General features: G+C 37.9%; 1 protein-coding gene across 1 annotated transcript in view; it reads left to right on the top strand.

Annotated features, from left to right (window-relative positions):
* Nucleotides 1-21,590, top strand: part of VPS13A (vacuolar protein sorting 13 homolog A) — a 269,575-nt gene that overhangs the window by 147,296 nt on the left and 100,689 nt on the right. Inside the window, exons 34-39 of the mRNA XM_052644629.1 lie at nucleotides 4,450-4,597; nucleotides 10,463-10,610; nucleotides 14,641-14,768; nucleotides 15,043-15,212; nucleotides 15,743-15,960; nucleotides 16,764-16,996. Of these exons, the coding sequence (XP_052500589.1) occupies nucleotides 4,450-4,597; nucleotides 10,463-10,610; nucleotides 14,641-14,768; nucleotides 15,043-15,212; nucleotides 15,743-15,960; nucleotides 16,764-16,996 (1,045 nt within the window). The remainder of the gene's footprint in view (nucleotides 1-4,449; nucleotides 4,598-10,462; nucleotides 10,611-14,640; nucleotides 14,769-15,042; nucleotides 15,213-15,742; nucleotides 15,961-16,763; nucleotides 16,997-21,590) is intronic.

The following is a 21,590-nucleotide window of genomic DNA, read 5'->3' on the forward strand; positions in this document are numbered from 1 at the left end:
GCAGGTGGTCTAGTATTCCCATCTCTTTAATAATTTTCCAGACAGTTTGTGGTGGTCCACATAGTCAAAGGCTTTGACGTAGTCAGTAAAGTAGAAATAGATATTTTTCTGGAACTCTCTTGCTTTTTCAATAATCCAACGTATGTTGGCAATTTGATCTCTGGTTCCTCTGCCTTTTCTAAAACCGGCTTGAACATCTGGAAGTTTACGGTTCACATATTGCTGAAGCCTGGCTTGGAGAATTTTGAGCATTACTTTACTAGCGTGTGAGATGAGTGCAATTGTGCGGTTGTTTGAGCATTCTTTGGCATTGCCTTTCTTTGGGATTGGAATGAAAACTGACCTTTTCCAGTCTGTGGCCACAGCTGAGTTTTCCCAAGTTGCTGGCATATTGAGTGCAGCACTTTCACAGCATCATCTTCCAGGATTTGAAATAGCTCAACTGGAATTCCATCACCTCCACTAGCTTTCTTCGTAGTGATGCTTTCTAAGGCCCACTTGGCTTCGTATTTCAGGATGTCTGGCTCTAGGTGAGTGATCACACCATCATGATTATCTGGGTCATGAAGATCTTTGTGTAGTTCTTCCGTGTATTCTTGCTACCTCTTCTTAATATCTTCTGCTTCTGTTAGGTCCATACCATTTCTGTCCTTCATTGAGCCCATCTTTGCATGAAATGTTCCCTTGGTATTTCTAATTTTCTTGAAGAGATCTCTAGTCTTTCCCATTCTATTGTTTTCCTCTATTTCTTTGCGCTGATCACTGAGGAAGGCTTTCTTATCTCTCCTAGCTATTCTTTGGAACTCTGCATTCAAATGGGTATATCTTTCCTTTTCTCCTTTGCATTTTGTTTCTCTTCTTTTTGCAGCTATTTGTAAGGCCTCTTGAGACAGCCATTTTGCGATTTTGCCTTTTCAGAAAACGAAGATCATGGCATCCAGTCCCATCACTTCATGGGAAATAAGATGGGGAAACAGTGGAAACAGTGTCAGACTTTATTTTTTTGGGCTCCAAAATTACTGCAGATGGTGATTGTAGCCATGAAATTAAAAGATGCTTACTCCTTGGAAGGAAAGTCATGACTAACCTAGATAGCATATTCAAAAGCAGAGACATTACTTTGCCAACTAAGGTCCGTCTAGTCAAGGCTATGGTTTTTCCTGTGGTCATGTATGGTTGTGAGAGTTGGACTGTGAAGAAGCCTGAGTACCGAAGAATTGACGCTTTTGAACTGTGGTGTTGGAGAAGACTCTTGAGAGTCTCTTGTACTGCAAAGAGATCCAACCAGTCCATTCTGAAGGAGATCAACCCTGGGATTTCTTTGGAAGCAATGATGCTAAAGCTGAAACTCCAGTACTTTGGCCACCTCATGCAAAGAGTTGACTCATCGGAAAAGACTCTGATGCAGGAGGAGAAGGGGACGACAGAGGATGAGATGCTGGGATGGCATCGCTGACTTGATGCATGTGAGTCTGAGTGAACTCCGGGAGTTGGTGATGGACAGGGAGGCCTGGCGTGCTGCGATTCATGGGGTCGCAAAGAATCGGACATGACTGAGCGACTGAACTGAACTGAATTTATTTCTTTTTCTTGGAGATGGTCTTGATCCCTGCCTCCTGTACAATGTCACAAACCTCTGTCCATAGTTCTTCAGGCACTCTATCAGGTCTAATCCCTTGAATCTGTTTGTGACTTCCACTGTATAATGATAAGGGTTTTGATTTAGGTCAAAGCTGACTGGTTTAGTGGTTTTCCCCACTTTTTAAAATTTAGGTCTGAATTTGGAAATAAGGAGTTCATGATCGGAGCCACAATCAGCTCCCGGTCTTGTTTTTGCTGACTGTATAGAGGTTCTCCATCTTTGGCTGCAAAGAATTTAATCAATCTGATTTCAGTGTTGGCCATCTGGTGATGTCCATGTGTAGAGTCTTTTCTTGTGTTATTTGAAGAGGGTGTTTGCTATGACCAGTGCGTTCTCTTGGCAAAACTCTATTAGCCTTTGCCCTGCTTCATTCCGTACTCCAGTGACAAATTTGCCTGTTACTCCAGGTATTTATTGACTTCCTACTTTCGCGTTCTAGTCCTCTATAATGAAAAGGACATCTTTTTTTGGGTGTTAGTTCTAGAAGATTGTAGGTCTTTATAAAAACCATTCAGTTTCAGCTTCGGGCATAGAGTTGAATTACCTTGATATTGAATGATTTACTTTGGAAAGAACAGAGATTATTCTGTCATTTTTGATATTTCATCCAGGTACTACATTTTGGACTCTTGTTTTCTGACACTACTCCTTTTTTTCTATGGAATTCTTGCCCGCTGTAGTAGATACAATGGTCATCTGAGTTAAATTCACCCATTCCAGTCTATTTAAGTTGTCTGATTCCTAAAATATCAATCCTCACTCTTGCTGTCTCCAGTTTGACCACTTCCGGTATGCCTTGCAAGATTCACGGACCTAACGTTCCAGTTTCCTATACAATATTACTCTTTATAGCATCGGACTTTGCTGCTATCACCAGTCACATCCACAACTGTGTGCTGTTTTTGCTTTAGCTCCTTTTCTTCATTCTTTCTAGAGTTAGTTCTCCACTGATCTCCAGTAGCATATTGGGCACCTACCAACCTGGGGAGATCATGTTTCAGTATCCTATCTTCCTGCCTTTTCATACTGTTCATGGGGTTCTCAAGGCAAGAGTACTGAAGTGGTTTGCCATTTCCTTCTCCAGTCGACCACATTTTGTCAGAACTCTCCATCATGTTCTGTCCATCTTGGGTGGCCCTACACAGCACAGCTCATTTGGTTAGACAGGCTGTGGTCCATGTAATCAGATTGGTTAGTTTTCTGTGATTGTGGTTTTCAGTCTGTCTGCCCTCTGATGGAGAAGATTAAGAGGCTTATGGAAGCTTCCTGATGGGAGAGACTGACTGAGGGGGAAACTGGGTCTTGTTCTGATGGGCGGGGCCATGCTCAGTAAATCTTTAATCCAATTTTCTGCTGATGGGTGGAGCTGTGTTCCCTCCTTGTTATTTATCTGGACCCAAACTATGGTGGAGGTAATGAAGATAATGGTCACCTCCTCCGGAAGATCCTGTGCATGTACTGCTATACTCATTGCCCGCAACCCTGAAGCAGGCCACCACCGACCCACGCCTCTGCTGGACACTCCTGGACACTCCGGGAAGTCTGGGTCAGTCTTGTGGGGGTCACTGCTCATTTCTCCTGAGTCCTGGTGCACACAAGGTTCTGTTTTTGCCCTCCAAGAGTCTATTTCCCAGTCCTGTGCAAGTTCTGGCAGCTTTATGGTGGGGTCAATGGTGACCTCCTCTAAGAGGGCTTAGTACCCAAGTCTGCTGCACCCAGAGCCCCAGTCTGTGGCAGCCCACTGCAGACCTGTACCTCCATAGGAGACGCTCAAACACGGTTCTGACTCAGTTTCTGTGGGGACCCTGGGTCCTGGTGTGCACAAGGTTTGTTTGAGCCCTCTGAGCGTCTCTGGTGGGAATGGGGTTTGATTCTAAACATAAATTCGCCTCTCCTACTGTTTTTTGGCGGCTTCTCCTTTGCCCTTGGGCGTGGGGTATCTCCTCATAGCCGCTCCAGTGCCACACAGCTGCCACTCCAGCGCCTGCCGTCTTGCTGGGGTTTCTCTGACCTTGGATGTGGGGTATCTCCTCACGGCCACTTGAGCGAAGTGTAGCCGCAGCTCCTGAACTTGGACGTGGGGTATCTCCTCACCACCGGTCCAGTGCCATGCAGCCACCATTCCAGCGCCATGTGATTGCTACCAATTAAAGTGTGGATGTTTTATTTAGGAGGACCACTTTGAGGTTGTCATTTGAAGGTATATTGGGAGGCTGCTTTGGTCTCATGTCAGTTGAAAGGCGTTTGGTAACCAACTAGTCTTTTCATAACTCCTGAGCATCAGTTCTACCCTTACATGGAGTTGGAAAGGCAAATGTGGTTCACCGTAATATAAAATTTACATATTCAACTATATTTGTTCTGCAAAAATAGAAGTTTCATATTTGCAAACTAGGTTCTTATCAAGTAAGGGGATATGTAGTAGTAATCTGACATGGGTAAATCTGTGAATTTAAATGTTTTCATATTAAGGTCTTGTCTAATGTATTTTATGTTTTATGTAGAGAAAATTCTCATTTTAAGAGTTTTATGTCCAACATGTGTTTTTTGGAACTTTTTAATATATTATAAAAATCTTATTTAAAAGTTTTATTTTTTCTGCAACACAGAGAACTTCAGCTCAGAGAAAAGTCACCTAGGTTTCTAGGGAGGTAGAATGTCTTTCATCTTGCATGGAAAGCCTATTTGATTCTATTTTCCTCTGCACACACACAAAATTATTGATTTCTTTTATTTATATATAAATGATTAATTTTTTTCTGATACTGTATGAAATTTATTCAAAACAATTTTATTTTTACTCATAGGACTCAATATATTAATGATGCATACCAGGAAGTACTGGATCTACTATTGCCATTAAATCTTGAGGTGATGGTTGAGCGAAATTTATCATGGGAGTGGTTCCAGGAAGTTCCTTGTTTCAATGTAAATGCTCAGCTAAAGCCCATGGAGGTAACTTTTGAATACTTATTGATGTATCTTTTGTTGGTTAAAAATTATTGTTTGGGGACATAAGTCATTTTGTATGTACAAGTTATGTAAAAATACCTCGGTCAGAAAAGAGATAGTAGCTCATGTGTATAAACTAGAATGCATTGAATGTTGATATTTTCTTTCTTCGTAAAAAGATTTTTTTTCATTAAAAAAATTATTTTTTAATTGATGGATAATTACGTTACAGAATTTTGTTGTTTTCTGTCAAAACTCAACATGAATCACCCATAGGTATACATATATCCCCTCCCTTTGGAACTTCCCTCCCAATTCCCTTCGAATCCCATCCCTCTAGGTTGATACAGAGCCCCTGTTTGAGTTTCCTGAGCTATACAACAGATTCCTATTGGCGTAATGTAAGATCCATGTTACTCTTCCCATATATCTCACCTTCTTCTCCCCTCTCCCCATGTCCATGAGTCTATTTTCTATGTTTATTTCTCCATTCAGTTCAGTTCAGTTGCTCATTCATGTCCAACTCTTTGTGACCTCATGAACTGCAGCACACCAGGCCTCCCTGTCTATCACCAACTCCCGTAGCATACCCAAACTCATGTCCATTGAGTTGGTGATTATAATCCAACCATCTCATCCTCTGTGGTCCCCTTTTCCTCCTGCCCTCAATCTTTCCCAGCATCAGGGTCTTTTCCAATGAATTAGCTCTTCGCATCAGATGGCCAAAGTATTGGAGTCAGCTTCAACATCAGTCCTTCCAGTGAACACCCAGGACTTCTCTCCTTTAGGACGGACTGGCTGGATCTCCTTGCAGTCCAAGAGACTCTCAAGAGTCTTCTCCAACATCACAGTTCAAAAGCATCAATCCTATTGCGCTCAGCTTTCTTTATAGTACAACTCTCACATCCATACATGACCACTGGAAAAACCATAGGTTTGACTGCTGCTACGTCGCTTCAGTCGTGTCCGACTCTGTGTGACCCTATAGACGGCAGCCCACCAGGCTCCCCCGTCCCTGGGATTCTCCAGGCAAGAACACTGGAGTGGGTTGCCATTTCCTTCTCCAATGCATGAAAGGGAAAATTGAAAGTGAAGTCGCTCAGTCATGTCTGACTCTTGGCGACCCCATGGACTGCAGCCTACCAGGCTCCTCCATCCGTGGGATTTTCCAGGCAAGCGTACTGGAGTGGGTGGCCATTGCCTTCTCTAGCCTTGACTAGACCACTGGAAAAACCATAGCCTTGACTAGACGGACCTTTGTTGGCAAAGTAATGTCTCTGCTTTTGAGTATACTGTCTAGGTTGGTCATAACTTTCCTTCCAAGGAGTAAGCATCTTTTAATTTCATGGCTGTACTCACCATCTGCAGTGATTTTGGAGCCTAGAAAAACAAAGTCAGCCACAGTTTCCCCATCTATTTCCCATGAAGTGATGGCACCAGATGCCCTGATCTTGGTTTTCTAAATGTTGAGCTTTAACCCAACTTTTTCACTCTCCTCTTTCACTTTCATCAAGAGGCTCTTTAGTTCTTCTTCGCTTTCTGCCATAAGGGTGGTGTCATCTGTATACCTGTGCTTATTGGTATTTCTCTCGGGAATCTTGATTCCAGCTTGTGCTTCCTCCAGCCAAGCATTTCTCACAATGCACTCTGCGTATAAGTTAAATAAGCAGGGTGATAATATATAGCCTTGATGTACTCCTTTTCCTATCTGGAACCAGTCTGTTGTTCCATGTCCAGTTCTAACTGTTGCTTCCTGACCTGCATACAGGTTTCTCAAGAGGCAGGTCAGGTGGTCTGGTCTTCCTGTCTCTTTCAGAATTTTCCACAATTTACTGTGATCCACAGAGTCAAAGGCTTGGGCATAGTCAATAAAGGAGAAATAGATGTTTTTCTGGAACTCTTGATTTTTTGATGATCCAACAAATGTTGGTAATTTGATGTCTGGTCCCTCTGCCTTTTCTAAAACCAGCTTGAACCATGGTTCACATATTGCTGAAGCCTGGCTTGGAGAATTTTGAGCATTACTTTACTAGCGTGTGAGATGAGTGCAATTGTGTGGTAGTTTGACCATTCTTTGGCATTGCCTTTCTTTGGGATTGGAATGAAAATTGACCATTTCCAGTCTTGTGGCCTCTGCTGAGTTTTCCAAATTCGCTGGCATATTGAATGCAGCACTTTCACGGCATCATCTTTTAGAATTTGAAATAGCTCAATTGGAATTCCATCACCTCCACTAGCTTTTTTCGTAGTGATGCTTTCTAAGGCCCACTTGACTTCACATTCTAGGATGTCTGGCTCTAGGTGAGTGATCACACCATCGTGATTGTCTGGGTTGTGAAGATCTTTTTTGTACAGTTCTTCTGTGTATTCTTGCCACCTCTTCTTAATATCTTCTGCTTCTGTCAGGTCCATACCGTTTCTGTCCTTTATCAAGCCCATCTTTGCATGAAATGTTCCCTTGGTAGCTCTAATTTTCTTGAAGAGATCTCTAGTCTTTCCCATTCTGTTTTCCTCCATTTCTTTTCATTGATCACTAAGAAAGGCTTTCTTATCTCTCCTTGCTATTCTTTGGAACTCTGCATTCAGATCCTTATATCTTTCCTTTTCTCCTTTGCTTTTTGCTTCTCTTCTTTTCACAGCTATTTGTAAGGCCTCTTCAGACAGCCATTTTGCTTTTTTGCATTTCTTTTTCTTGGGAATGGTCTTGATCCCTGTCTCCTGTACAGTGTCACGAACCTCCGTCCATAGTTTATCAGGCACACTGTCTCTCAGATCTAGTTCCTTATATTTCTCACTTCCACTGTATACTCATAAGGGATTTGATTTAGGTCATACCTGAATGGTCTAGTGGTTTTCCCCACTTTCTTCAATTTAAGTCTGAATATGGCAATAAGGAGTTCATGGTCTGAGCCACATTCAGCTCCCGGTCTTGTTTTTGCTGACTGTATAGAGCTTCTTCATCTTTGGCTGCAAAGAATATAATGAATCTGATTTCAGTGTTGGCCATCTGGTGATGTCCATGTGTAGATTCTTCTCTTGTGTTGTTGGAAGAGGGTGTTTGCTATGACCAGTGCATTCTCTTGGCAAAACTCTGTTAGCCTTTGCCCTGTTTCATTCTGTACTCCAAGGCCAAATTTGCCTGTTACTCCAGGTGTTTCTTGACTTCCTACTTTTGCATTCCAGTCTCCTATAATGAAAAGGACATCTTTTTTATATGTTCGTTCTAGAAGGTCTTGTAGGTCTTCATAGAACTGTTCAACTTTGCTTCTTCAGCGTTCCTGGTCGGAGCATAGACCTGGATTACCATGATATTGAATGGTTTGCCTTGGAAAATAAATTGTTCAATATCGTTTTTCTACATATCCATATAAGGATATTTATCTTTCTCTTTCTGACTTACTTCACTCTGTATAATAGGTTCTAGGTTCATCCACCTCATTAGAACTGACTCAAATGTGTTCTTTTCTATGGCTGAGTAATATTCTATTGTGTATATGTACCACAACTTCTTTATCCATTCATCTGTCGATGGACATCTAGGTTGTCCATGTTCTAGCTATTGTGAAATATATGTGTCTTTTTCAGTTTTGGTTTCCTCAGGGTATGTGCCTAGGAGTGGGATTCCTGGGTCATATGGTGATTTTATTCCTAGTTTTTTTAAGGAATCCCTATACTGTCTTCCCTAGTGACTGTATTCATTTACAGTGCAAGAGTGTTCCCTTTTCTCCAAACCCTCTCCAGCAGTTACTGTAGATTTTTGATGATGGCTGTTCTGACCCGTGTGAGGTGATACCTCATTGTAGTTTTTATTTTTATTTCTCTAATAATGTGTGATGTTCAGCATCTTTTCATGTGTTAGTTAGCCGTCTGTATGTCTTCCTTGGAGAAAAGTCTGTTTAGGTCTTTCTGCCACTTTTTGATTGGGTTATTTGTTTTTCTAGCATTGAGTTGTATGAGCTGCTTGCATATTTTGAAAGCTAATCCTTTGTCAGTTTCATTTGCTTTTATTTTCTCCCATTCTGAGGGTTGTCTTTTACTTTGCTTATAGTTTCCTTTGCTGTGTAAAAGCTTTTAAGTTTAATCAGGTCCCACTTGTTTACATTTGTTTTTATTTCCATTACTCTAGTGGGTGGATCGGAGAAGGCAATGGCAACCCACTCCAGTACTCTTGCCTGGAAAATCCCATGGACGAAGGAGCCTGGTAGGCTGCAGTCCATGGGGTCGCCAAGAGTCAGACATGACTGAACGACTTTACTTTCACTTTTCAATTTAATGCATTGGAGAAGGAAATGGTAACCCACTCCAGTGTTCTTGCCTGGGGAATCCCAGGGATGAGGGAGCCTGGTGGGCTGCCGTCTATGGGGTCGCACAGAGTCGGACATGACTGAAGTGACTTAGCAGCAGCAGCAGCAGCAGCAGTGGGTGGATCATAGGGGATCTTGCTTTGATTTATGTCATTGAGTGTTCTGTCTATATTTTGCTCTAAGGGTTTTGTAATTTCTGGTCTGAGGTTTAGGTCTTTAATCCATTTTGAGTTTTATCTTTGCGTATGGAGTTAGGAAGTGTTCTAATTTCATTTTTTTACATGTAGCTGTCCAGTTTTTCCAGCACCATTTATTGAAGAGTCTGTCTTTGCCCCCTTTTATATTCTTTCCTCCTTTGTCAAAAATAAGATACCCATAGGTGCATGGGTTTATTTCTGGGCTTTCTATCTTGTTCCATTGGTCTATGTTTCTGTTTTTGTGCCAGTACCATGCTATCTTTATGACGGTAGCTTTCACTTATGGTTTTCTCAGGGTGTATGCCCAGTAGTGGGATTGTTGGGTTATGAGATAGTTCTATTCCTAGTTTTTTAAGGAATCTCCATACTGTTCTCCATAGTGGCTGTATCAATTTACATTCCCACCAGCAGTGCAAGAGGATTCCCTTTTCTCCACACCCTGTCAAACACTTACTGTTTGTAGATTTTTTTGATGAGGAGTATTCTGACCAGTGTTAAGTGATATCTCATTGTAGTTTTAACTTGCATATCTCTAATAAATGAGTGATGTTGAGCATCTTTCTGTATGATTATTAGCCATTTGAATGTCTTCTGTGGAGAAATGTCTGTTTAGTTCATCTACCCATTTTTTGATTGGGTTTTTTGTTTTCCTGATGTTGACCTGTGTGAGCTGCTTTGTATATTCTGGAGATTAATCCTTTGTCAGTTTTGTTTGCTATTATTTTTCCCATTTTGAGGGTTATCTTTTAATCTTGATGATTGTTTCCTTTGCTGTGCAAAAGACTTTAAGTTTATTTAAGTCCCATTTGTTTATTTTTGTCTATTTCCATTACTGTAGGAGGTGGGACAAAGAGAATCTTGCTGTTATGTATGCTGAAGTGTGTACTGCCTGTGTTTTCGTCTAAGAGCTTTATAGTTTCTGGGCTTATGTTTAAGTCTTTAATCCATTTTGAATTCCTTTTTCTGTATGGTGTTAAAGTGTTCTGAATTTATTATTTTGTATTATTCCATATTTGTCAATTGAGGGGCTTACTAACCAAAAAAAATATAGAGTAGCTACATGGATACTTAAAGATGAAAGTTCCTTTTAAAGGCTTAAAACTAGTAGGCTAATTGCTGCATTCATAACAAAGTTTATCATTCGTAGCTTCTGATATTGATACTGGCATTTAATTTAGTTCTGTATTTCACAGGGTACTAAAGAATACATGGTCATTTAGAAAATGAAACATTCAGTTAATAGAATTATCTAATGTGTTAAAAGTTGGTTTTGCAGGGGTTTGAAATGAAACAGTTTTTCTTGTATAAAAATTTTTCACTACATGAAGTAGTAATGTTGAAATGGTCAAATCTTATTTTTTTAACAGTTCATTCTTAGTCAAGAAGATATAACGACCATTTTTAAAACATTATATGGCAACATATGGTATGAAGGTGATAGTGCTTCACATGAAGTAACAAAAGATCAGTCCAGCGTTACTAGTGGTGCTACTACTGCTTCACACCATCCAGCAGGTATGTCTTAACCTTAAATTAGCCCCCCTCTTCCTTCCTTCTGTCCTTCCTTTCATTCTCCCTAATTGTACGTTTGGGTAAAATAAGATTTATAAACCTTTTCTATCTAGCTAATCTTACTCAAGTAGTTCTGATTTATCTGTTAGTATTCATTCTGTTGATTTTTTTTCTTTGAATCAAATTTTTTTCTTGTTATCCTAACTCCCCTTAAGTTCCTATTTTTCAGTTTTCAAGTTTTCTCCTCATCCTTTCTCTTCTCCCTTGTTCCTAGTGAAGCATATGTTCCAATGGAATATTTCATATTAATATTAGAAGTATCAAAATATTAGCAGTCTCAAAAGAGGATGTTCATTAGTGATGGACTCCAGCAAATATTTAGAAGATACATGGATAAAATAGAGCAGAGGGAATTGTAACTCAGTAGAAGGCTGCATCCAATGTTGGATTTAATTTATTATGTAGAAACCTAACTAGGGTCTAAGTTCAATACCAGCACATAAAGAAATTGGGTTAATTAGAACTACTAGATGATTTTGCTTCACTAGAGTAAATTCTCCTCATTCTGGTATTTTGGGGGAACCCCAAGTCTCCCTACCTCAAACTGAAATCTGCTAGTTTACAAGATCCCTGCTTGCCAAGGCCTGACATATTGCACAGCTTTTCCAGTCAGAATCCCAGCAAAGAAACAACCTTGAAGTAAAGTGAAGTGAAGTCGCTCAGTCGTGTCCGACTCTTTGCGACCTCATAGACTGCAGCCTGCCAGGCTCCTCTGTCCATGGGATTTTCCAGGCAGTAGTACTGGAGTGGTTTGCCATTTCCTTCTCCAGGGGATCTTCCCAAACTAGGGCTCGAACCCAGGTCTCCTACATTGTAGACAGACGCTTTACCGTCTGAGCCACCAGGGAAGTCCCAGAAACAACCTTACATTTATTTATAACATTATAGGAATCATCATTCTTACTAGCTAGAATAACCAACCCAGTACTTTATAGTTAAATATTAATGGTCAGATATAAAGAAAATCATAAGAACCCAAGCATAAAAGCAGACAAGATAAACAGAGTAGTGTTTCTCTAATGAGACAAAAATAATTGAAGAAAAAAAAGGAGAATGTGAACAGAAAACTAACTCTAATTGATAAAAACATTATTCTAGGAGTATAAGAACTGAATCCTACCATCACTACCTTCTGTCTTCCTAAGATAAGAAAGAGTTCTTAAAAGAGAACTCTATAAAACTAAGTAAATATTGAAACAAATTCTTGGATATAAAGAATCTACCCAGCTTCAAGCTGATTGGATACTCTCCATGCAAACACATTTTCGTGAAATGTCAGAACAATAGAAGTAATATTGAAGAATACTAGGCTGCCTGTTAGGGCTTAGGAAAAAAAGTGAGTGGAATCAGATTCATCATGAGTGAAACTGGATGGGATGGGATTGATGGAGGATAAAAGACAGTGGGGTAATATTGGAAAATATATTTTTAAGGAAGATAATTTTGAAGTTAGGATTCCATATATGGTCAAACAGTCATCCAAATGTGAAAACAATTTTTAGATTTCCGGTGACTCTAAGTTTACTTTCTTTATACCCATTCAGGTACAGCTCATTTTATTGCACTTCATTTTTATTGTGTTTCTCAGACATTGCATTTTTTACAAATTTAAGGTTTGTGGCAACCCTGAGTCAAGAAAGTCTATCTGGGTGCCATTTTTCTAACAAAATTAGTTTTTAATTAAGGTATATATATTTTAAAAACATAATGCTATTGCATTATTATAGACTATAATATAGTATAAACATAACATTTTATATGCACTGGAAAACCGGTTTGTGTGACTTGCTTTGTTGTGGTATTCATTTTATTGTAGTAGTCTGGAACCAAACTTGCAGTGTCTGAGGTATGCTGGTAGTTTGAAAATATATTCTAGCAAAGCAAATAAGGAATCCAGGAAAGGGGAAAACATGGGATTCAAATACAGAGAACATTAAAAAGGAATCCCCAAATTATCTGTTACTGGGCTAGAAAGTGCTTGGTTTTCATTTAAAAAGCAATTTAGAATGTTTTAAGAAAAAAAGGACAAATGTCTTAAGAAAAATGACATAAATTCTATGTAACATGTAGAATGAGGTGTTAAGTCTGCCACATTAAGTAATATGGGAGAGGAAGACATGTTTTCTGTTCCGAAGAAGGGAGAAATATATACAGTACATTCTGTTGCAGAAGTGAAGTAAACTTTTGAGCCATTTTTAGAATGTGTGAAAAGACACTGTTTTTTTTTTTTTTTTCTTGAGAGATGCATGTGTTGTGTTGCAGCAACAGAGGGAGTAAAATGATGCCTAGCAGGTAAAGAATCCACCTGCAATGCAGGAGATGTGGATTTGATCCCTGTGTCTGGAAGATCCCCCAGAGAAGGAAATGGCAACCCATTCCAGTTATTCTTGCCTGGGAAATTCCATGGACAGAGGAAAGCCTGGCAGGCTACAATCCAGAGAGTCAAAAAGAGTTGGACATTACTGAGTGATTGAGCACACATTAGTCTCTTCGTTTAAAATACTGAGATTTTTCAGTCTCAATACTGAGATTTTTCAGTGTAGCAGTCTTGCATAATTGTGTTGAACTTCTTCCTAAGTATGTTTTTTTATGCTACTGCAAATATTTTTAAAAGTATATTTCTCAGTTGTTACTGATACAATTGATATTTGCATAGTAACCCTATATCTTTTTAAAAATGCTAAATTGATTTCTTAATTCTCGTAATTTGTTGGAGACTTCTTAGGGTTTTCTGTGTAGTCAATCATGCTGAGAAAGGCATTTTTACTTTCTACTGTGTAGAAATTATATATAAATAATTTTGTGATAATAAACTCTACAACTTACATGAGATGTAAAAATTTTTGGAAAAAGTCACCAAAACTGACATGGGATGAAATAGAAATAAGATGAGTAGTTCTGCATCTATTAAAAGAATTGAACTTCAGTGGTGAATTTTGTTAAACATTAAAGTAAGATACCAGTGTTAAACCTTTTGGAAAATACAGAAGGAGGGAATACTTCCTTAGTCATTTTATAAAGCAAGCATTAGCCTGATACCAAAAACCCAAATAAAAAATAAAAGCAACTTTGAGGAAAGAATATTGCACCTAATATCCCTAATGAACACAGGAATAAAAATTCTTAACAGCGTAGCATACTAAATCCAGCAATAAGCATAGAGGATTTGTCATTTGACTTAGACTTATCCTGAAATGCAGAGTTCATTTAACCCTCAAAAATCAATTAAGGTAATACCAAATTAAGAGAAAAAGGAGAAAAAATTATATCTCCTGAATAGATGCAGAAAAAGCATTTGATAAGTCACCTGTTTGTGATAAAAACTAGAAATATCTAAAAGGCATATTTAATGGTGAAGTGGAAAGTTTTCCACCTAAAATAGGAACAAAGCAAGAATGTCCACAATCACATTCCGATTCAACTAGTAATCACTGACAGAGCAATACAGCCAAGAGAAGGATTAATAGGTCTCAGAATCCATTTAATATGTACCATGTGTATATAATACCTTGCCCCAAAATATGAAATATAGAAAAGATTGAATTTTGGATCCTTTTGGTTAGTGGAACATTTAAAAAATGTCATCTAAAGCATCTTGTTTGGTTTTAGTTTTTTTGAAGTAAAATTTAAATACAAAACACGTATGCCAGGTACTCTGGTCTGCATTTTACACATGCTGTTTTCCTGAATTGCCAAAACAGACCCAGGGGTTAGTTCTTTTATTCTCATTTCACAAAAATTAAACCAAGAGTTTATTAAAAGTAAACCAGGAGTTTAATTTATACTCCCAGATTATTATGAAAAGAATGCTAACCCTGGAGTTAAGTGAGTTCAACATCTGAATTTTTTAATCTTTTTGAAAAATACTATATTATACCCATTTATTTAATAATTATGTTAAATTTACTTTAATTCTATTTTAATGAGTTCTACCATTCCTGATCTTTTTCTTTTATCCGCTAATTTTTCCAAGGAACAACTGTAGTGACAGCTGCTGTGGTAGAAGTACATTCACATGCTTCTCAAGTTAAGACAACACTAAATATGAGTTTCAGAACTGATTATCTCACCATGGTACTGTACAGTCCAGGTCCTAAACAGGTAAGCTGAAGAAGAAAAACTATATTTTTGCTGTTTCCTGTGTTTTGTTATATCTGTTCCTTTGAGAAAAATTGTTGCACTTTTCACGTTAATATTTAACTATTTGCCTTTTTAAATGTTTTCTTACATATAGCCTTTGATATGAAAAATGATATTTTAAAGTTAATATATGCCTTTCATTATGAGCTCTTGGAAATAGAGAATGTGGTATTTCATATCTTAAAATATATTTTAAATTTTTGTATAAAATTTGTATTGATTTCTTTTTTCTCAGACTTCCTTTACAGATATTCGTGATCCTTCCCTGATACTTGCTGAATTTAAGTTGGAGAATATTATAAGCACTTTAAAAATGTGTACAGATGACTCAACATTTTCTTCCTTCTCATTAAAAAACTGTATTTTAGATGATAAAAGGCCCCATATCAAGAAGGCAACTCCTAGGTAATAGTGTTTTAAATTTTTATTGAGCAATGGTTGGTATATTTTACAGAACTTGCTCTCAAAATTGCATTTTCTGCATGTATCCTGAAATCTTCAAAGCTTTAATGCAGTTGATTCCATAGTTCTCAGTCAACATTTTAAATGCCCTGTTTATGTGCTATTCTTGCTGAATGGTTGAATAGAAAATAAGAGTTAAATAGAAATAATCAGTGTAATTAAATTGGTTTTAAATTAATCTCTATTACCTGAATTATTAATCCATAAAATTGTAATGGGTAATATATGAAAATTTGTGGAAAAAATATGCTGAGATTTCAAAATTCTGACAATTTCTTAAGGATATACTTCCTATATTATGAAACAGTTGTGCTCCTGAAGTCTGTAAATTTATTATTTCTCTTATCTTACTAAGGGAAATGACTTCAAAACATTGGCTTGTTGTTGGTGAAAGCAATGAGAGACCTTTGAGTTTTATTGGTATATTTGATTATGTGCAGGACACTCACAGGAATTGTGATTGTGTTTTTCAGAATGATAGGACTGACAGTTGGGTTTGACAAAAAGGACATGATGGATGTAAGGTATAGGACAATCCGAGATGGTTGGGTGGCTGATATAGTCCTTCAAGAAATGTATATTTGTGCAAGTGTGGAATTTCTGCTGACAGTTGCAAATGTCTTTCTTGAGGCCTACACTACAGGCACTGCTATAGAAACCAATGTTCAAACATGGTCTGCTAAAGAAGAAGGTTAGTTATTGGCTAAAATATTCCATATCTGTTACTGAAGTGCTATAATAACACTTAGCTTGATTATCCTTCTAGATGATGAGGTTAAGTGGATCAGTAAGTTAGAAATCTTTATTTTTCAGAGGTAAGAGGAAAATTGAAATATGTTTTCTGATAAGATAGTTTCTGTATTTTTCAAGGCACAAGTAGATACTGTGGGTTCAACAATTATGAGACCAATGTTAAAATAAGTAATTATACTTCTTTGAAGACAATAATTTGCAAGATTTTCTTGGAAGGAGACAATAATGATACAATGACTCCTTTTCATAATTAAAGATAGTATTTTAACTTAAACTTGTCTTTTATTTATATGCTTATTTTTGCTTTCTGGCCAGGCCACTCAAGCAGGGATTGAACTCATGCTCCCTGCAGGGAAAGTGTAGAGTCTTAGCTACTGGACCCCACAGAGAAGTCCCTAAAGTTCTTTTATTCTTGCTACATTTATAATTTTCTGTTATCTTTTATATATTTCATTCCTTGTAGTGTAGTAGAAAGAGTGTCAAGCTAAGAGTTAGAAACTAGGTTTATTTTTAGCTCTGCTGTTAAATAGTAGGGATTCCCCCTCACATTTTAAAATATTCTAAAGGCTATGAGTTCTTTAAATCTTACAGTAGGAGAGTTGCAGTAAATTCTTTTGGGATCTAAGTATTTTTATTTTGCTTTTTACTTCAAATGGAGATATCATTTTCCTATAAATAATTTTTCATAATATAAAAAAGATTTACAGCTATTTTAAGACATTATCTGTGTTTTTATTTTAGTACCTAAACAGCAATCAGAAAAGTGGGAAATGAATATCACTATTAAAAATCCTGAAATTGTGTTTGTCGCTGATATGACAAGAAATGATGCTCCTGCCTTAGTCATTACAACACAGTGTGAAATATATTGGCTAGGTGACTTTGAAAATGATACAATGACTGCTGCCATTAAAGATCTCCAAGTGAGAGCATGCCCATTTCTTCCAGTCAAGAGAAAAGGAAAAATCACTACTGTGAGTTTTCTATTTATTTGTCAGCTTAATTGTAAACTGTTTTATATTTAGTGTGTATCACTTTAGGAAAGTAGCTACATACTCTCCAACCTTATTCTATAAAATACTTTTCTTTCATCTTGGAGAGCCTAATTTAGATTATTATTGCACCAGCTTTTAAACTCTCTTTTCATTTTTTCCATCTGTTCCTCATTGTTGTGTGTATTTATGGGAACAGTCACACTGAGAAGTTGATTTTATCTAAATACTTCTCAGTGAAGACTTTACTCTGACTTTCTTTCCATGTCAATTCCACACTGCTTTTAGGCGGTTAAGAGTTTGTACCAATTGTTTGTTGTGTTGTTTCAGTTTATTTTCATTTTTTCTCCTATCTAGACTTATTTTTCTCAGATGTGCTACTTGCTTTTCTCCCTATGGCTTATTTGAACCGTCAGTCATGTGCTCTGACATGCTTCCCATTTGTATTCTATTTTCTAGTATCCTCTTGGCCTTCTTCCTCTTCATAACTGATTAAAATTTGTTTCTTCAAAGACATCTTTTCAAGTTAACTGTCTGACTCCTGGTACTCTTATAAAATAAAATGCTTATGAAAATGTACCACAACTTCTTTATCCTTTTATCTGTCAATGGACATCTAGGTTGCTTCCATGTTCTAGCTATTGTAAATAGTGCTGCAATGAATAGTGGAACACATGTGTCTTTTTCACTTTTGGTTTCCTCAGGGTATGTGCCTAGGAGTGGAATTGCTGGGTCATATGGTGATTTTTTTCCTAGTTTTTTAAGAAATCTCCATACTGTCTTCCATAGTGGCTGTATCCATTTACATTCCCACCAACAGTGCAAGAGCATTTGTCTGTTGTAACCTTTTCTTTGTTTTTCTACTTTTGTTCATTTGATTCTTCTCTCTCTTTTTTTTTTTTTCTTATTATCTTGTCAAAGAACCAGCTTTTCATTTTATTAATCTTTACTGTTATGTCTTTCATTTCTTTTTCATTTATTTCTTGGACCTTTATTATTTCTTTCCTTCTACTAATTTTGGTTTTTTTTTGTTCTTCTTTTTCCATTTGTTTTAGGTGTAAAGTTAGGTTGTCTATTTGATATTTTTCTTGTTTCTTGAGGTAGGATTGTATTGCTATAAACGTCCCTCTTAGGACTGCTTTTGCTGCATCCCATTAGGTTTTAGAGTTGTCATGTTTACACTGTCATTTATTTCTAGAAGTTTTTTGATTTCCCTTTTGATTTCTTCAGTAACCTATTGGTTATTTAGAAACGTGTTGTTTACTCTCCATGTGTTTGTTTTTCTTACAGTTTTTTCTTGTAATTGATATCTAGTCTCATAGCGTTGCTGTCAGAGAAGATGCTTGATACGGTTTCAGTTCTCTTAAATTAACTGAGATTTGATTTGTGACCCAAGATGTGGTCTGTCCTGGAGAATGTTCCATGTGCACTTGAGAAGGTGTATTCTGCATTTGGATGGAATGTCCTGAAGATATCAATGAGATCCATCTCATCTAATGTATCATTTAAGACTTGTGTTTCTTTTTAATTTTCAGTTTTGATGATCTGTCCATTGGTGTGAGTGGGGTGTTCAAGTCTCCTACTGTTACTGTGCTACTGTCAATTTCTCCTTTTATGTCTGTTAGTGTTTCTCTTATGTACTGAGGTGCTCCTATGTTGGGTGCATAGATATTTACAGTTGTTATGTCTTCCTCTTGGGTCGATCCCTTGATCAGTCAATGTAGTGTCCTTCCTTATCTCTTGTAATCTTTATTTTAAGGTCTATTTTGTCTGATATGAGGACTGCTACTTCAGCTTTCTTCTGCTTTCCATTTGCAAGGAGTATATTTTCCGATCCTCTCACTTTCCGTCTATATGTGTCTTTAGGTCTGAAGCGGGTTTCTTGTAGACAGCGTATATATGTATCTTGTTTTTGTATCCATTCAGCCAATCTTAATTATTTTTTTTTAAACTTACTGTGTTTGTGGTCTTTTCCCAGAGTAAAAGGTTGAATTCTTTCTTCCTTTTGGTTTCTGCCCTCCTGTATTTGGTGCAGTGGTTTGTGTAAGCTTCCTAGAGGCTGAGATTTGTGATGAGTTTTTGTTCCTTCCTTTGTTTGCTTTTCCTCTGATGGGCAAGGGTGAGTGAGGTGGTAATCCTGTCTGCTGGTGATTGGGTTTGTATTTTTTTTGTTTGTTGTTTAGATGAGGCATCCTGCACAGGGTGTTACTGATGGTTGGGTGATGCCAGGTGTTGTACTTAAGTGGTTTCCTTTGTGTGAGTTCTCATTATTTGGTACTCCATAGGGTTAGTTCTCTGGTAGTCTAGGGTCTTGGAGTCAGTGTTTCCACTCCAGAGGCTCAGGGCTTGATCCCTGGTCAGGAAGGAAGATTCCACAAGTGGTTTGTATGGCATTAAGTAAAATTAAAAACAAATACCTCAAAATGAGAAACCAAAGATGAACCCCAGACAAATGGCAGTTACAAAATCAGGCAAATAATAATTAAAATGATGCAATATACATATACACCCATAAGCAAAGTCAAAACAGTTCAACAAAAATAAAGTACAGTGATTGACCTGGTGAACAAAGGAAATAAAAAATTATCTTTACCTGTTAAGAACAAAACTAACTAAAGCATAAACTGGAAAACAAAACTAAGCAAGGTGCCAGGTATGCAATAAAGCAAAGAAAAGAAAACTAACACATATATTGAGAGGAAAGGAAAGAAAGAATAGATATGCAAAGTTAAATACAGGTAGAGGAAGAAGATTTCTATACATTAAAGATTAACTGCAAGGGGAAAAGAACAGTAGGAAAGGCAAACAAATAAATAAATGTAGAGAAAAAAATAATAGGTTTAAAAAATTAAAATTATAAAAAAGAGCAAAGAAAAAGACATAAAGGAAGAAGAAAGAAAAAAGGAAAACAGAACTGCAAAATCCCAACACAGAGTCAGAGGTTTATAACAACAATAAGAAGTGTGACTGAATATACACATACGCATTACACCCGGAAGCAAAATCAAAACAGTCCAACAAAAGTAAAGTACAATAGATTGACCCTGTGAACAAAGGAAATCAAGAGTTATATCTACCAGTTAAGAACAAAACTAACTAAAGCAGAAACTGGAAAATGAAACTAAAGGAAGACGCAAGTTGGGGAATAAAGCTATGAAAGTAAAGCTAACAAATGTTTGACAGGAAAGAAAAGAAAGAATAAATATGCAAAGTTAAATACAGGTAGATGGAGAAGACTTATATACATTAAAGATTATCTGGAAGGGGAAAGGAACAGTATGAAAAGTAAACAAAGGAATAAATGTATAAAAAATAATAATAGGTTTAAAAAAATAAAATTAAAAAAGAAAATAAAAAGGAAAACTCACCAGAACTGCAAAAGCTCAGTGTAGAGGCAGAGGTTTATAACAATAAAAAATGTGTCTGAGGAGAAAAAAAAAATTCAAAAACTTAATTAGATTTCATAGTGCCAAAAAATTGACAACTACAACAGAGGGGCAAAAAAAACGAGAAAAGAATCCAGGGGAATCTATAGGACAAGTCAAACCATAAGAATAATGTTTTTCTTGAGCCACTGCTGTCAGAGTCCTTTCCTTGCTGAAGTTTGCAGTCCACCTCATCTCCCTTTTATGCCCTCCAAAACTGCTGATCTCCGGACCTGCTATGGGGGCAACTCAGATTCTAATCTGGTCCTACTCCTGTGTGTTCTTCTCTCCAATGTCCACAGCTATCAGAACCAGTGTGTTTCCTTTTGTGGGAGCTCTGAATGTCCTTTTATGTATTCCATGGACAGAGAGTCTGCCTCGTTGATCGTGTGGATTTAATCTGCAGTTTGTATAACTAGTGGGAAGGTTTTGCAGTCTTCTTTCTTAGCTACACTGCCCCTGGGTTTCAATTGTGGTTTTATTTCCATCTCTGCATGTGGGTTGTCCACTGGGGTTTGCTCCTGGGGCTGCCCTGGAGGACTTGGATTTGCCTCTGTGAGGGCCAGATGTGGGGAGTGGTGCAGCTGTTTAGTTTGCAAGAGTTCTGGCAGCACCAGGTACTCAGGGGAGTTGGCAGCTAGGGCAGCAGGAAATACAGTGCTCTAGAAGGGTATGGCAACCAGTATTGGCCAATACGCTCCAGTATTCTTGCCTGGAGAACCCCCCTGACAGAAGCCTGTCAGGCCACAGTCTACAGGTTCACAATGAGCTGGATACTACCGAAGCAACCCTCTGTGCGTAGATGCAAGACTTTTTTTGCCTGTGGCAACTCTGCCCCAGTGAGAGTTGAGCGAGAAGGTGACGCAGCTTCATGGCTTGTGGGGATCCTGGGCAGCACCAAGTGTGCAGGGACATGGACTGCCTCCACCACAGAAGTTATGGCCCTATCAGAGTCTTTTTTCGAGCCTCTTGTAGCTGGCAATTAGAAGGCCTCTTTGGCCAGTTTTTCCCATAGCTCCATCCATTCAGGCACTTAGAGGGCTCCTTTGCCTGGGATCCTTCTCTGTTGTTCAGCACGTCAGGCACATAGAGGGGCCCCCTTGGCTGGGGTCCTACCCATAGACCGGCATTTCAGGCACTTAAAAGGGGCA

This window comes from Budorcas taxicolor, chromosome 8, assembly GCF_023091745.1.
Source record: "Budorcas taxicolor isolate Tak-1 chromosome 8, Takin1.1, whole genome shotgun sequence".
Lineage (NCBI taxonomy): Eukaryota > Metazoa > Chordata > Mammalia > Artiodactyla > Bovidae > Budorcas > Budorcas taxicolor.